This window comes from Macrobrachium nipponense, chromosome 34, assembly GCF_015104395.2.
Source record: "Macrobrachium nipponense isolate FS-2020 chromosome 34, ASM1510439v2, whole genome shotgun sequence".
Classification (NCBI taxonomy): Eukaryota; Metazoa; Arthropoda; class Malacostraca; order Decapoda; family Palaemonidae; genus Macrobrachium; species Macrobrachium nipponense.
This window is the reverse complement of record NC_061095.1, coordinates 30,193,553-30,208,552: the sequence shown is the minus strand read 5'-3', so window position 1 is coordinate 30,208,552 and position 15,000 is coordinate 30,193,553. Positions and strand designations below refer to the sequence as shown.

The window sequence follows — 15,000 nt, the reverse complement described above, 5'->3', positions numbered from 1 at the left end:
GGGTGTAACACGAAAAACCTTAAATTCAGCATGGAAGAAACTGTGGCCTGATTCTGTAGCTGAAAGGGATTTTGAAAGGTTCGATCCACAGCCTTAGCCCAAGCCCGCTGTGTTGGAAGAGATTGGGTCTCAAGGGAAGTCCTTGGCGCTGAAGCTAGATGAGGCAGATGTCAACGACCTTGTCTAGGAGCATCAAGAAGAACTCACAACTGAGGAATTGATCGAGCTACAGACAATGCAACATTCAGAGGTATTGCAAGAGATCAGTAGTGAGGACGAGGTCGAACCGGTGAAATTTATTTCTTCCAGGGAGATTAAGGAAGTGTTGGCTAAGTGGCAGGATGTTTCTGATTTCATTGAAAAGAAACACTGATAAATTTTCTACTGGTCATGGTTCAGCTATTTTTAATGACACTTGCCTGACTCATTTCTGCAACATTTTGAAAGTGAGGCAGAAACAAAGCTCCTTAGATAGGTTTTGTTTAAAAGGCCTGCGGCAAGTGAAAATGGGGCAAAAGAGCTAAGACAAGCGAAGAACATTAAATAAACACAAATCAAAAAAAGTAAAAAAAAATAAAAATAAAAAGGAATAAAAAGTTTTTTAAAAATGTAAGCAAAGTTCAGTCAATTTTAAGTTTTAAGTGTTATTGTATATGTAAGGAACAGTATTAAATACGGTATCATCCAACTCTCTCCCTCCCTTCCTCCCTCCTTCCTCCTCCGCACACACCACCGTTAGCTGCTATCGTCTGTCTCAAAGATAAGAAATAATATAAAAACTTTTCATTTTATATCACAGTAATCACTTATTATATCATTGTGTGTTTGTGTGTACAGTATGTCTATACAATATAGCAATTAAAAACATGTTTTTTCCATTGTTATTATCATTGGTTTGGGTGTTTTTGGAGGACCAGAATGGATTAAATTTTTGGCAGTTATTTTATGTGGAAAAAATTGAATTGAGATACGAGCAAATTGACTTAGCAGCTCGGTCCAGGAATGAATTATACTCGTATCTTAAGGTATTACTGTACAAGAATTTTACCAAACAGTCATTGTATTTGAGCTAAAGACAATATTTCTGCAGTAATTTTTATGATTAAAGAAATAATTTAAGTGAATTGCTGTGACATGGTCAAGCACTGAACATGACAAGAAAGCCTGATATGCCAAAAGTTTCCAGCCTATGTGGTAAATTAACAAGTTCTTTCAAGAATATCTGTCAGTTAATCATCATTTTGAATCATGAATAAAGTGAGGTTTTTGTTTATGAAACAGAATTCACATTTCATAATATTATGTACTCTACTATTACCTTGTCATGAACCCTGTGTTTGTTATTGTACCATACCATTAAATGCATTGTTTTTTTATCTTATTTCAGACATTGATACTGTTGATGTTGAAATGCCAGAAAGTTTGATACTAATACGAGATAAGGACCTGAAAAAGAGCAAGCCAGATAGCACAAGTGATTATAAAAAAGTAAAGCAAAAAAAAGCCTCCAAACCTCCACCTCCAACAGAAGAAGAAAACAGGAAACGAAAGATTGAGTTTGAGAAGATCATCAAACAGTTCTTGGACTCGCCTTCACAGACCCATTCGTTTGCTGCCAACTTGAATTCTTATGAAAGAAGGTTGATACATGAAATTGCTGGAAGTTTTGGGTTGAAGCATGAAAGCCAAGGGGAAGGCGAAGAACGACATATTGTAATTAGAAAAGCAGGTGAAGGAGAAAACCAAAGTGAAAAATTGCCTTCGACAAAAGAATCAAGTGAGGACAGCAAAGATGAAATTGAAGAAGAGCAACAGGTTTATTCCCTTAAAAGAGAATATGAGGAAATAATTGATGATTTCGTAGGTACACATGCTAATACATATAAATTTCCCCACAGTCTTAGCGCACATGAAAGGCAGATAGTTCATGCAGCAGCAGAGGAAAGAGGCCTGAAACATGAAAGTATTCAAGAAGGGAAGAAACGTTATGTTATAATACATAATAAAAATAGTCCGCTTTTGGTTCCTAAGAATGATGAAAGGCTGAACTCCTCTATTGATGGGAGCAAAGTAAATACGTTAAAAGTAGATGACTCTAGTGACTCGCAAGCATTGTTTACTGGTGCTATACCAAAAGCAGGTGTGATAAGTAATAATGAAAATGTTAGACCCAGGTCTAACGTTGTAACTCAGACACGTTTCATTGATGGAAAATACCAAGAAGTGACCATTAGTACTGAAAGTAATGTGGAAAATAAATTGCCAACAAAGGAATGTAGATCTTGCAGAAGAAATATATTACTTCAGAATTATACTGTTCACAGTGTACACTGTGAGAAGCAGAAGGCTGTAAGAGATGAAGAGATTAAAAATGTAAGTATTCAGGCAAATTATAAATATTAATTGCTAAGTGTTCATGTACTTATGAATTTTATGTGTACTTTTAATCTTTATAAGTGTTTTGGTTATTGTTAGCTTGACCATTACGAAACTGTTTTATTGATTGGTATTTAGTAAGGTGTTGATGACAAAGTCAGTGTAACATTTGCTAAAGGTTTACACGGTTGTAAGACCTGTAGCTGATAGTGAAAGTCTTATTCATATCCACCAAATTTGGCATGATGCACAAAAGGGAGTGCTGTCCCTTTCTTGATTATCTGTTTTCATATATTGGAGTTAGAAATTTTTCATTCATAGCAGTTGTTTACTATATTGATTAGTCACTGTGAATCGTCACACTTACTTGACTCATGGATATATGATGAATGGCCCCTGTGACACAGTCCCAGTGTGCAGAGATTGCTGATCAACACTAATGGTTTAAAGTAATTGATATTAATATCCAAGCTTCACCTAACACCGAATGTCAAGTCATATTGTTTCTCTTTCTGTTAGAGTGAGATTCTTGCCATACTGGTGACTTTAGTTAGCATAACCATGATAGTGCCATTAGCTCTGATGAAGGACTGCCAACTAGCTCTGGAGATTCCTGATCAAATAAATTTTCATAAAGATGATGGGAATTTAATTGAAATGCTTATATGAATTTTCATAATAAAATTACTTGTTTCAAGCCTTACCATTCATAACCCCCCCCCCTCCTCCAAAACATCTGGAAAGCCAGTAACCCAAATGAGAAGGTAGAAAACAGACAGCCTACCAACCTGATAAGGTTTAACAGAAATTCTTTCTTTTGCCATGTTAGTAAAGTTATAGCTAAAAGAATAATTGGTAAGTATTGAAACAATTTGATGAAAATTAAAATCTTTAAATAGCCCTCTGCCTAATGTTATATCCCTTTCCTAAATGATAAGGAAGTTTTAAACAGAAAAGAAAATTAACTTGTAAATTTCATACATTTCTGTGACTTTTTTTTTTTTTTTTTTTTTTTTTGCAAAGTATGTAGTTTTTTTCTGTGTTGAGCTCATTAATTTGCCTTTTCTTTTTAAGAAAACAAAGAAGCCGGAAAAGAAAACAAAGAAGAAAAATAAAACTACTCAGTCAGCAGAAAAGGAGGACTTTGACACTATTTTAGAGAACTTTACTAAGGTACGTAAGTGCACCATGAGAAAACTTTTATTTGAAATTATATAATTTTTTATATATAAATGCTGTCATTTAAGATATGCTCATATCCTGTGTTTTATGAAATAGAAAGACTTAATTATCGAATGCAAAGCTAATTTTAAAATCTGTGCATTTTTATACCTATAAATAGAATAGAAAGTTATCCATAAAAATAAGTTACTGGTATGTAACTGGTCATAGAGGTCAATAAGCATTCTGTGTTTACTACTGTCAATAGTATCTGTACAGTTAAATAGCCTTTTATTTTACTCATACCAAAAACCAAAAGATTAAGTAAAATATGCAGATTTCCTGCTAACTTGAAGCCTGTAGATGAGTTAGAGTGGACTCTTTTATGTTGCATGAGACTTGTGCAGTAGGCTACCTTCATTCATCTGTTCATTGTTATAAGCTAAACGTCGTAAGTGTAAGCACCGTAAAGTTGGAAAAAGCGGCATAATCCAGCCTGGATTTTTTTTTAATGAATATATCAGAAAAACCGGTGTAAACTCGGTGTTGTAACCCGAACCTGTCGTAAGCCGGGGACTGCCTGTAAACACTACATGTACCATAAAAATTCTCTCATCTCAGTAAAAGAGAGAGATAATTATTATTTTTATTATTTAATGTTATTTAATTTACACACCAAAGCTTGAAAACATAAATTACATAAAAAAATTTAACACTTGCTTTTGCATTCATTTGTCTGTGAAATACTCACGTATGATGATTAGTTAGAGGTTCCAATGAAAAGTTCGTGCTATTGTGAATTCACACGACTGGAATCACATAAGATTGAGGTATTACTTTATAAAATTATATATATATATATATATAATATATATAATTATAATATATATAATATTTATTATAATAATTATATATAATATTTATATACATATATAAAGGCAGTCCCGGGTTACGACGGGGTTCCGTTCTTGAGGCGCGTCGTAAGCCGGAACGACACTTGGAAATATGCCTTAAACTAAGAAAAAGTTAGAGAGACCTTACCTGTGTGACATGCAAGTATTGCATGATGTGTAGTGTGGTTATTTCAATGCCAAAGGATGGTTCTTGAAGGTATAATTCTTTATTAAACTCTTGTGACACTATAAAGCACAATGTACTATACTTAATCCTTAGGTTAGATTATACACTAAGCACTATTACACTGTATATAGTAGTACACTAATCCTTTGGTAGATCCTGGAGTACACTAAAATCCCAGTCTGGTAGCTCTGGAAGGTAAAAGTATAACACAATTAGTACAAAATACTACACAAAGTCCTGAATGCAATATGTAAATTATAGATAATCAAGAGTAAAAGAGTTAATGTATGTTAATTAATTCCTTACTTTTAGTTTATAATTCCTTACTTTGAGTTATATCAAGAGTAAAAAAGTTAATGTATGTGAATTAATTCCTTACTTTTAGTTTAAAGTTGTCGTGCTATGTAACCCTGGATGCACAAAGTCTTATGTGGCCCCATAGCCTACATCATTCAGGGGGTTCTGGAATGTACAAAAAATAATTAGTATGTCAGTAAGTACTCTATGCATAGTAAGTTACATACAGTAATATGCACCATACAGTGGTTTAATATCACATATATAACATGTATAAAACTTAGTTAATGTATGTTAATTTAATTCCTTAACTTTACGTTTAAACGTTGTCGTGCTATGTAACCCTGGTGATGCAACAAAGTCTTATGGTGGCCCCATAATAGCCTACATCATTGCAGGGGGTTGTCTGGAATGTCTACAAAAAATGATTTTGTCAGTAAGTACTCTATGCATAGTAAAGTTACATACAGTAATATGCACCATACAGTGGTTTAATATCAACTGGTACGTATGCATGTTGTAAATGATTGGTCTACACCCCCTGTTCAGCAGGGAGTGTACAGTATGTAATTCCATGAGGGACCTTGATCACTTATCCCATGTGAGAGATCTTGGTCACTTTTTTTTAGTACGTATAAAACTTACTTAATGTATGTTTTACTACTATGTAATAATTCCTTACCTTTAGTACAGTAGTACATAGGTTACAGTTGTCCGTGGCTATGTTATGTAGTAACCCTGGACAAAGTTTTATGTGGCCCCATAGCCTGCATCATGGAGGGGGTCCTGGTTTTCTGGAATGTACCAAAAAAGTATCAAAGTTAAGTCATGTATGTATGTTTAGTAAGTTACATACAGTAACCATACGTACAGTGTTTTATAACATGTATGTACATAATCAAACTTGGTTGGAAATTCCTGTAAAAAAAAGTTATGTACGTATGTAATACTACTGTATGTAAAAACCTTACTGTTCATACTTTGTTACACTACATGTTACATTTGATACGTATACTTTCCTGAAGGGTTTTTTCCATCCAAAAATGGTGCTTCTACTTGTAGTTATCCCTTGATGACACTTGTAGTAATTTGTTAGTAACAACCTGGAGTTGTGTGAAAAATGTTGGTTCTGGAAGGAAAAAGTAACAAAATTAGTGTACAAAATATACACTACAGAAAGTTGTGAATGCAATATGTTAATTACTGTAGATATATCAAGAGTACTAAAAGAGTTAATGTATGTTAATTAATTCCTTACTTTTAGTTTAAAGTTGTTGTTCAATGTAACCCTGGATGGACAAAGTCTTATGTGGCCCCATAGCCTACATCATTCAGGGGACTCTGGAATGTACAAAAAAAAGGGATTTTGACGAAGGAAAAATCTATTTCTGGGTGATTGGCTCATGTCGCCCTATGAAAGGATCCTTAATATCATTCTTTCTAGGCAAAATTAATCTAAAATTACCAGAGAAAAACAAAATTAAGAAAATGTCAGTAAAACTGACTCGCTCACTCTTTAAAAGAAGTGTCGGTATGAGAATAGGGGCGAGTGAGAACACTACCACGAGACATTCACCAATTAGACCTTCCAATCAGAATCCCCACAAGAGAGAGCTGATACCAACGGGTGATGCGGCCGTTACTACTACTACTAGGGGACGCCACGGACAGCAGCGCCCCTAGCGGTCATCCTTAATCTAAGAACATCTTGTCCTGCAGGGGGGGGCAATCAATACAGGGTGGGTTTCATAGGGCGACACGAGCCAATCACCCAGAAATAGATTTTTCCTTCGTCAAAATCCCTTTTCTGGGCTCAGCTCGTGTCGGCCTATGAAAGAGTACCAGAGAAACAGACAAGATGGGAAAAAAGGACAAATGAAAAACAGTGTAAAATGAGGAATATAATATAAGTAAATCAGTTATTACAGTATATAAACTAAGTACTTAAGGCTAACTTATTTTAAACAATGACATAAAAGAAAGTTAGTAATGTAAAGTACTTAAAATTACAGTAAACACAGTAAAGTACAAAAATGCAGTGTAATTTAACAAAATAGATTTACTTAGATAATTATTTACAAAATATACAAACACATTGTGTCCTACCCTAGCATAAAAATAAGGGAGGTACACTGAAGTACATTATCAGTACATAGTGTGGATGTCCCTAGCAAAAAAATAAGGGACAATCCACTAATATGATCTCAGCGGCTAAGGCTAGAATATCCGAGTAGCATGGCGATAGGGTGAGGCATGTTGGATGAGGTAGGTAGAGAGGAGACCTGGATCTATCTACGACTACTATACAGTATCAGGGGAAAACAATGGTTTCCCGCTGCTACTGCAGAAATTTTAAAGATTCCAAGGACTTTAGATAATGACGTTTAAAGACTGTCGGAGATTTCCATCCAGTATACTTTTTAAGATCCTCAAAGTTCATATGTTGAAAGTAATTAATTGAGGTGGCTACTCCCCTGATGTCATGTGCTTTTGGAAATGAATCAGGATTGGCTTGTTTAATGAAGTAAAGGATTTGTTGCCTAATACCTTTTACTGATAAAGTACCACCTTTTTCTCTCATGAAGAGAGAACCTGAGGATCTTGAGGATGTACGAGATAGAAAGGCTCTTAAAGTTGATACTGGGCAGAGAGAAGGGTCTTGCGGAAGTGGGATGACTTTTCCAAGGGGCCCACCTTGCAAGAGGATCCTCATTTTTAGCCAAAAAACTACGATCCGGAGCAAGCAGAACTTCTCCTGAGGGGGGAGAATTCCACATGACCCGCCATCTCTGGATAGAGCCGACAGTTCTGAAATTCTAGCTCCTGAAGCTAGCTTAGTAAGAATAATGTCTTTCTAAGAAGCATTGTGAATGTACAAGACGAGTTGTCAGGTATCTGATGCTAGTTTGAGGACATCATTTAAGAACCACCTGAGACTGCAGTAGGCCTTTGGAAGAACGGTCTAAGTCTAGCACAGGCTTTGGGTATAGACGTAAAATAAGATTCAGTCAGATCTATCTGGAAACCTAACTGAAAGATCTTCTTCAAAGCCGATTTATGAGTAGTAATAGTGCTAGCTGCTAAACCTTTTTCAAACAAGGATCTGAAAAAGGATATAGCTAAATTAACTGTCATGGTTGTAGTGTTTGATTCTTTCAGGAAGGATGCTAATTTTTTAACAGCTGAGTCATATTGTCTAATAGTTGAATCTCTCTTATCTGATTTCTAGGAGATGGATGTTTTGTGGATCAATGTTAGCATCTTTATTAGCCGCAAACTTCATGAAGTCCATAAAGTTAGGGTCTGAAGAATTCCTGAGGAAGCGAACACAGTCCTCATTTGTACTGATTGTGAGCAGTTGGGATTGGGAATCCGTTGAGGTCGGAGACCCAATTCCAGAAGCAGAGGATACCAATTGCTCTTGGGCCAGTCTGGAGCAATCAGAGCTACTATTCCCTTGAAAGTCCTCACTTGCTCAAGACTTCAAGAGAAGATTCACTGGAGGAAAAGCATAAATTTTTCTCCACTGATCCCAATCTAACGACAGGGCGTCCGTGGCATAAGCCAGAGGGTCCAGGTTGGGGGCCACATAGCAAGGGAGCTTGTGGTTCGCTTGTGAGGCGAAGAGATCTACTTGGAGACCTGGGACTCTCCGGCATATCCACCGGAATGACCCGTCGTCTAGGGACCATTCTGATTTCCAGAGGGACTGACCGGGACAAGGCGTCTGCTATCACATTTCTTACCCCCGCCAGGTGAGTGGCGGACAGATGCCATTTGTGTTTGTTTGCTAGGCAAAGATGGCTATCATGACATGGTTCACATGCTTGGATTTGGACCTCCTCTGTTGATGCAATGAACTACCACTGCAACTGTCCAAAACTAGTCTTATGAGACTTTTTCGGGGGAAGCAGTCTCTTCAGGGTAAGAAATACTGCTATTGCTTCCAGAACGTTTATGTGGAGCTGGCGAATTGAACTGACCAAGTCCCCTGAACCTGTTTGAACTGAGAATATCCCCCCCACACCCGGACAGGGTAGGCATCCGTGTGAATGGTTAACACTGGAAGGGGATTTTGAAAGGGGGTACCCGCGTTTGGCCAAGTTCTTTACTTTTGTCCATGGACGGAGTTGATTGCGAAGGATCTGTGGAATTACTGACAACTTGTCTCGAGATTTGGCGTTTGCTCTCGATCGCCAAACTCTTTGATTTATATCTTTTAGCCTTGCTTTCAGGAGGATATCTGTCACTGAAGCAAACTGAAGGGAACCTAGAATTCTTTCCTGGCTTCTCCTTGATGTTTGCTTGCATTTGAGAAAATGTCTGACAGACTTTGCTATCTCTTTCTGTTTGGCCACTGGAATTGACAGATTGTGGGAAGACAAATCCCATTGGATTCCTAGCCACTGAAAACGAGACTTCCGGAGTAAGTCTGGATTTCGTTTTGTTTATCTGGAACCCCAGATGTTCCAGAAATTGAACTACCTTTTTGGTGGCTTTGAGGACATTCCTCGACTGTTGGTGCCCAGATCAACCAATCGTCGAGGTATGCTGCTATCATTATTCCCTGAGCTCTCAATTGCTGCACAACTATTCTGCTATTTTCGTGAATACCCTGGGGGCTACATTCAGACCGAAGGGCATCACTTTGAATGAGAATGTCTGATTTCCTAGCCTGAATCCTAGGAATGGGCGGAAGTGTCTGGCCTATAGGGATATGATAGTATGCGTCTGTAAGATCGATGGAGCATGTGACGGCTCCACGAGGAAGTAAGGTCCTTACTTGCGAGAGGGTAAGCATTTTGAACTTGTCGCAACGAAATGAAAGAGTTTTAGCCTTGACAAGTCTAAGATTTTACCCTTCTTTTTGTTGAGCCTTTCTTTGGCACGCTGAATAAGCGACCTTGAAATTTTAGATGCTTGACTCTCGCATAGCTCCTTTCTGAAGGAGTTCCTCCGCATGATCTGTCAATTCCTTTGATGGTACTTGGCGGAATGATTTGATTGGAGGGGGATCTTTGATCCAATCTCCAACCCAATCCCTTGGACACTATGCTCTGTGCCCAATTGCTGAACCCCCACCACCTGTGACGGAAGAGGAACAGCCTCCCCTCCTACCTGGGGAGCCTCATTGTTGATGGGCGGGTTGACCACCACGCCCTCCTCTGAACTGCTTACTCCTTGCCGCCCTCCCTGTGCCACGCTGGCGAACAAAGTGGCCTCTCGCCCTACCTCTCGATTGCCTATTAAAGGGAGGGTAAGCCTGACCTTCATACATAGGGTTGAAGGCCGGCGAGAGTGCGTAGGAGGTCGAGGGTTGTGACTGAGGAGACAGCAGGAGGGATGGGCGGTTGGTTTGCTTGGATGTAGAAGGTTGTCCCTGTTGGGTAACGGGACGGCCTGAACGAATTGCTGCTGTTGCTGGTGTTTCTGGTAAGGCTGGAACCTTTTAACCAGACTTCTTTGGTTTCTTACCAGCAGTGGGGGCGGATTCTTGCTTCCTCTTAGATGAGATACCCCACCCTAGCTCTAAGGCTCTGGTTGAGCCTAGCAGCCTCGTGGTGTACCTCATTTACAGCGGACTCTGGGAAGAGATCCGCTCCCCACATGCTGGAAGCCAGGAGTCTATTAGGTTCGTGCCTAATAGTGCACTCCTGCAGAACGTGCTTTCGGCAATTCCTCCTAGCTTGGAAGAAGTCGAAAGCATCCGTCTGAACCGTCTGAAGCTGGGACTTGGCCAGAATCTTAAACAAAGGTTCCGTGCCATACGAGAGACGCAGCCATCTCTGTGATAATCAGAGAATTGAGGGACCTGCCAAACCTAGTTCGAGCGTCGAACTCTGCCTGAATCAAGGAATCAGGCAGCCTTGGGAGCTTTTCGCCGAACTGGTCCATAGCACAGTCCGGTTTGAGCTTACCAGCGTGAACGTGGCTGGCAAGTTCTCCCACAATTCTCCGAAAGCTGGGGAAGAGCGGAGAAGTAGACTCTGCTTCCCTCAGCTGTGGCATGGGCTCATCCTTGAGGACTGCCTGAAGAGTCGTTTCTACTATTTTTTGTAGCGAACGGAAGAGAAGCCTCCTCCTCCGTCGCAAAAATAGTAAAAGGACTCTTGAAAGCCTGGAGCTTGGTGTTGGTACACTCCAGTCCTCAAGGCAGTGAACCCATTCGCGTTGAGCGTGATCTCTACTATAGAGAACGTTCTCCCTGGAGATCTTGTCCTCCCTAGTGAGCGCCGCTACGGTCAGCCTAGCATAACCAATGAAAGGCTGCGTCAATCCCGGAGGATAAAACTCGAAGTCCTCAATCCTTCGAGTTCCACACTCCGGGACAGAGATCATACCATCTTTGAACGGAGCGTAAGCGGCCACTCTCCATGGGTTCTCCATGGAGAAAGCTGGTAGTGACTCATAAGGTGGAAGCTGGAAAATACCAGCACTTGCTACTGGGGAGACTGGAAGAGGAGCCTGAGAGAGCCCAGCTACTCGGTCCTCATTCTCTCTAACTCTGTTAGAGAGTCTTGGATGGACTGGCGACTGAGACAGAGTGCTCGACAGTTGTGCGAACATCTGCTCGAACTTTGTTCCTAGGGCGGAGACTTGTGAGCCAACCATCTCACCTACCTGTTGCATCACCACTCTGCTGAGAAAGCAGTGGATCAAAGGTGCTAGGTCCCGCTACTCCAACCGGCGTTGCCGGAGTGGATGCGGTGGAGGCCGGAGAAAGGCATTGGCTCGGCGGGAGCGCGAGCCTTCTCCTTAGAAGACTTGCTTCTAGAGCTCTTTGAATATGAAGAGCTCGGCTTAGCCTTCACCGCGTCAGCATAGGAAGTCGAAGACTTCTTAGCTGAAGAAGACGACGACGACTTTTTAGAAGTCGTCTTAACCAGGGTCTTCGGTTCTCTCTGTCCCTTCACCTTTGGGGTACAGAGAGAGCGGGAGAGCGGGTAGGTATCTCAGATCCCAAAAAGCCTTGGAAAGAAGCAGTAGAAGAAGGGGGGACAGGAGAAGATCCAGGAGCGCCCAAGGAAAGACCTTGGGCACCCGACACACCTACCTCAACCAACAAATCCGCAGCACCTACCGCCATAGGCTCAATATTAAGGTCCAAGGTTGCGACGTCCGGGAACCGAGCGTCTTGCGTTGGCACGACCCCGAAAGACATGCCTGCATCTCCTGCTGGATGGAGGCTATGAGAGGGGCTGCGTATGGGGTCAACATACCCTGTTGACTTGCCACCGGGGAAGATCTGAACGGCCAGCTTCTTGTCCAATATGTAAGGCTGGCTTTGGTCGGCGTTCTTCCCGAAGCCAGCCCACCCACCGCTTTCAGGGTTGCTAGGGCGACTTTCCCTCACACCGGCAGCCTGAAAGAGAAGCGAAATGAGCTTCTAATGGCGGGGCGGGGTTAACAAGCTTATGACTAAGTGTTGTTAGTAAAACGATAAATAAAAAAGGTCTATAATCGACTTACCCCCTCCACCAGCTGACTGGCCAGGTCGTAACAGATGGCGCAGGCTTCCGGGTGCCAGACGATCATGGTCGTTGTAAGGCGTGGCACACGGAGCGTTGAGACTGCACTCATCGTGGGCGCAGGGGTTCGTACAACGTCGCGTTGCACCCAAGGACCTGACAGTTGGTAGCCTGTAAGTGGAAAGATACATAAGTATCAGGAGAAACACTTACAGCCTAACAGTTGCTCCGCTGGTGCCGGATCGAGAAAGTTAGATTAAACCAGAGCCCCGCCATAATACGTGTGGTAGTAATATGGTTGGTTTGTCCAAGGCTACGCCGGAGACAAGAATAGAATCCAACCAGGTGTGGTGGTGAAATGAAACCACGACGGAAAATGGCGGAGATGGTATACATATAAAATAAATATAATTATAGAAATCATCGTAAAACTAGGGTATATCCTTAAAAATAACAATAATTATCAAACCTTTCCCCCCCTCCCGAAAAAAAAAAAAAAAAAAAAAAAAAAAAAAAAAAAAAAAAAAATCTACTAGAAGAGTGCCGGTAAGAAGCAAGCTCCCTTGCCGGTAGCGGGGGAGAAAGGTAAGGATATAGTAGGCAAGCAATAGACCACTAGTAGTGACCACCCGCCCGCTGGCGGAGCCAGTAATCTATAACCAAAGGTGCCCCGGCTGCGGCGGAAGGCTCCGTTCGTTACAGAGGGGAAGGTGGCTGAGCAACTGGGGAGGGGGGGGAGGGTTCTCGGCGTAACACGGCGGGAGAGAGAGAGAGGGGGGGTGGCCTACTCCCTTCCCCGTCCAACAACTACCCGCTCGGTGACCCGGTACCCGATGAGTGGTCGCCCTATACCCCAGCTGGGGAGAACCCTTGGCCTCCTGAGAGGGAGAGAGGAAGGCAACTGAGGTTTGTCATGGCAACCAAGGGATCCCCCAGACCCCTCCCTATACCTGGGAGGGAGGGAAGGGAAGGGTAAGGTGCGAAGGAACACGTGACTGCAAGTGGCCTAAGCCGCGATAGCAACACACCGTGAAAGGGCCACGTGAACCAGACTGTATACCAATACATGGGACACATGCACTAGGCTAGCCTAACACCCTAAATAGAACTAAAATTACATCGTAAAGATGGAAAAGACACTTTAGTAGAAGAAGAAGCCCAGGAGGAGGCAAACTGTTCCGAGGAACAGAAGCCTACTCGGAGCCAGCGATAGCCGATGAAGAGCAAGAGCCGGGATGCTGGCTGGAACACAGAATAGCCCTAAATACCAAACTAAGAGAAATGGTAAAAGGGCTAAGCCTAGCTAAAAAAGGCGATGTAAAAAACGATGAACGTGATATAGTAAGCCACCCTAAGTATAAGAAGTTCCCAGTATGGAAGACCGGGAATTCTTAACGAGGGGCAGCATGGCGCCGCACGAGTCGACCGGGAACCGTATATGACCTATTAGAAGGAAAATACTGGTTCCTGGAAGACTAAAGTACGGTAAAACACTACTTATGAGGCACTTAACTTAGCCGTTGCGATGGCAGCACGTTCCATAACGGATGATGAGATAAATCCAGAAAATAGTACACAAGCAAGAAAATGCGTACGAACGCTTGGGCGCTAATAATTAAGGATGACCGCTAGGGGCGCTGCTGTCCGTGCGGTCCCCTAGTAGTAGTAGTAACGGCCGCATCGCCCGTTGGTATCAGCTCTCTCTTGTGGGGATTCTGATTGGAAGGTCTAATTGGTGAATGTCTCGTGGTAGTGTTCTCACTCGCCCCTTATTCTCATACCGACACTTCTTTTAAAGAGTGAGCGAGTCAGTTTTTACTGACATTTTCTTATTTTGTTTTTCTCAGGTAATTTTAGATTAATTTTGCCTAGAAAGAATGATATTAAGGATCCTTTCATAGGCCGACACGAGCTGAGCCCAGAATTAATTTTGTCAGTAAGTCCTCTATGCAGAGTAAGTACATAGTAATATGCACCATACAGTGGTTTATATCACATATAACATGTAGTATAAAACTTAATTTAGAAATTCCTTACATAACTTACCAACTTTTAGTGAGTCTCAAAGCTGTTACCTAGGTTGTGGGAGATGGAGGTGGAGGTGTAGAGCATTCATGATAAGGATGCATTCCAAACCTACCTTCAGTGTGCTTTATCACAGATAACAGGCTAGGATGATGGGCAGTCTGGAATGAAGATTTAATATTAAGGACAGTATGTAACCACTTAGGTTGTACAAAATTTATTGTACGTATGCAAACATTAAACACCAACTGAGAATTCCTTACCTTCAGCAAAATGAAGACATGTAGGCTATGTAGGTCTGGTTTTATGTAAGTCACAGGTGCATGCCAGTCTGGAATGATAATGTAATACATATGATTATAGTATGTATGTTACATACATAACATGGTTATTACATATGTAATAATAAACATTAATAAAAAAAAAATGTCCTTACCAAATTCTAGTGGTTGGCTTGCTTACTGGGATGGGGCATATGGTAGATGAGTGGGTGGCTGGGCTGTGGAGTGGATGGGCAGGTACTTGGGAGTCTGGAATGATAAAAAATATATAAAATGATAGAGTTACTACTGTAACTACTGCACATGTTATT

At 41.2% G+C, this 15,000-nt stretch overlaps 1 protein-coding gene across 1 annotated transcript in view; it reads left to right on the top strand.

Moving 5' to 3' along the window:
• LOC135208074 (DNA-binding protein SMUBP-2-like) overlaps positions 1-15,000 on the top strand; it is a gene marked incomplete in the record, with an annotated part of 738,222 nt that overhangs the window by 659,935 nt on the left and 63,287 nt on the right. Inside the window, 2 exon segments of the mRNA XM_064240222.1 lie at positions 1,388-2,373; positions 3,451-3,579. Of these exon segments, the coding sequence (XP_064096292.1) occupies positions 1,388-2,373; positions 3,451-3,579 (1,115 nt within the window).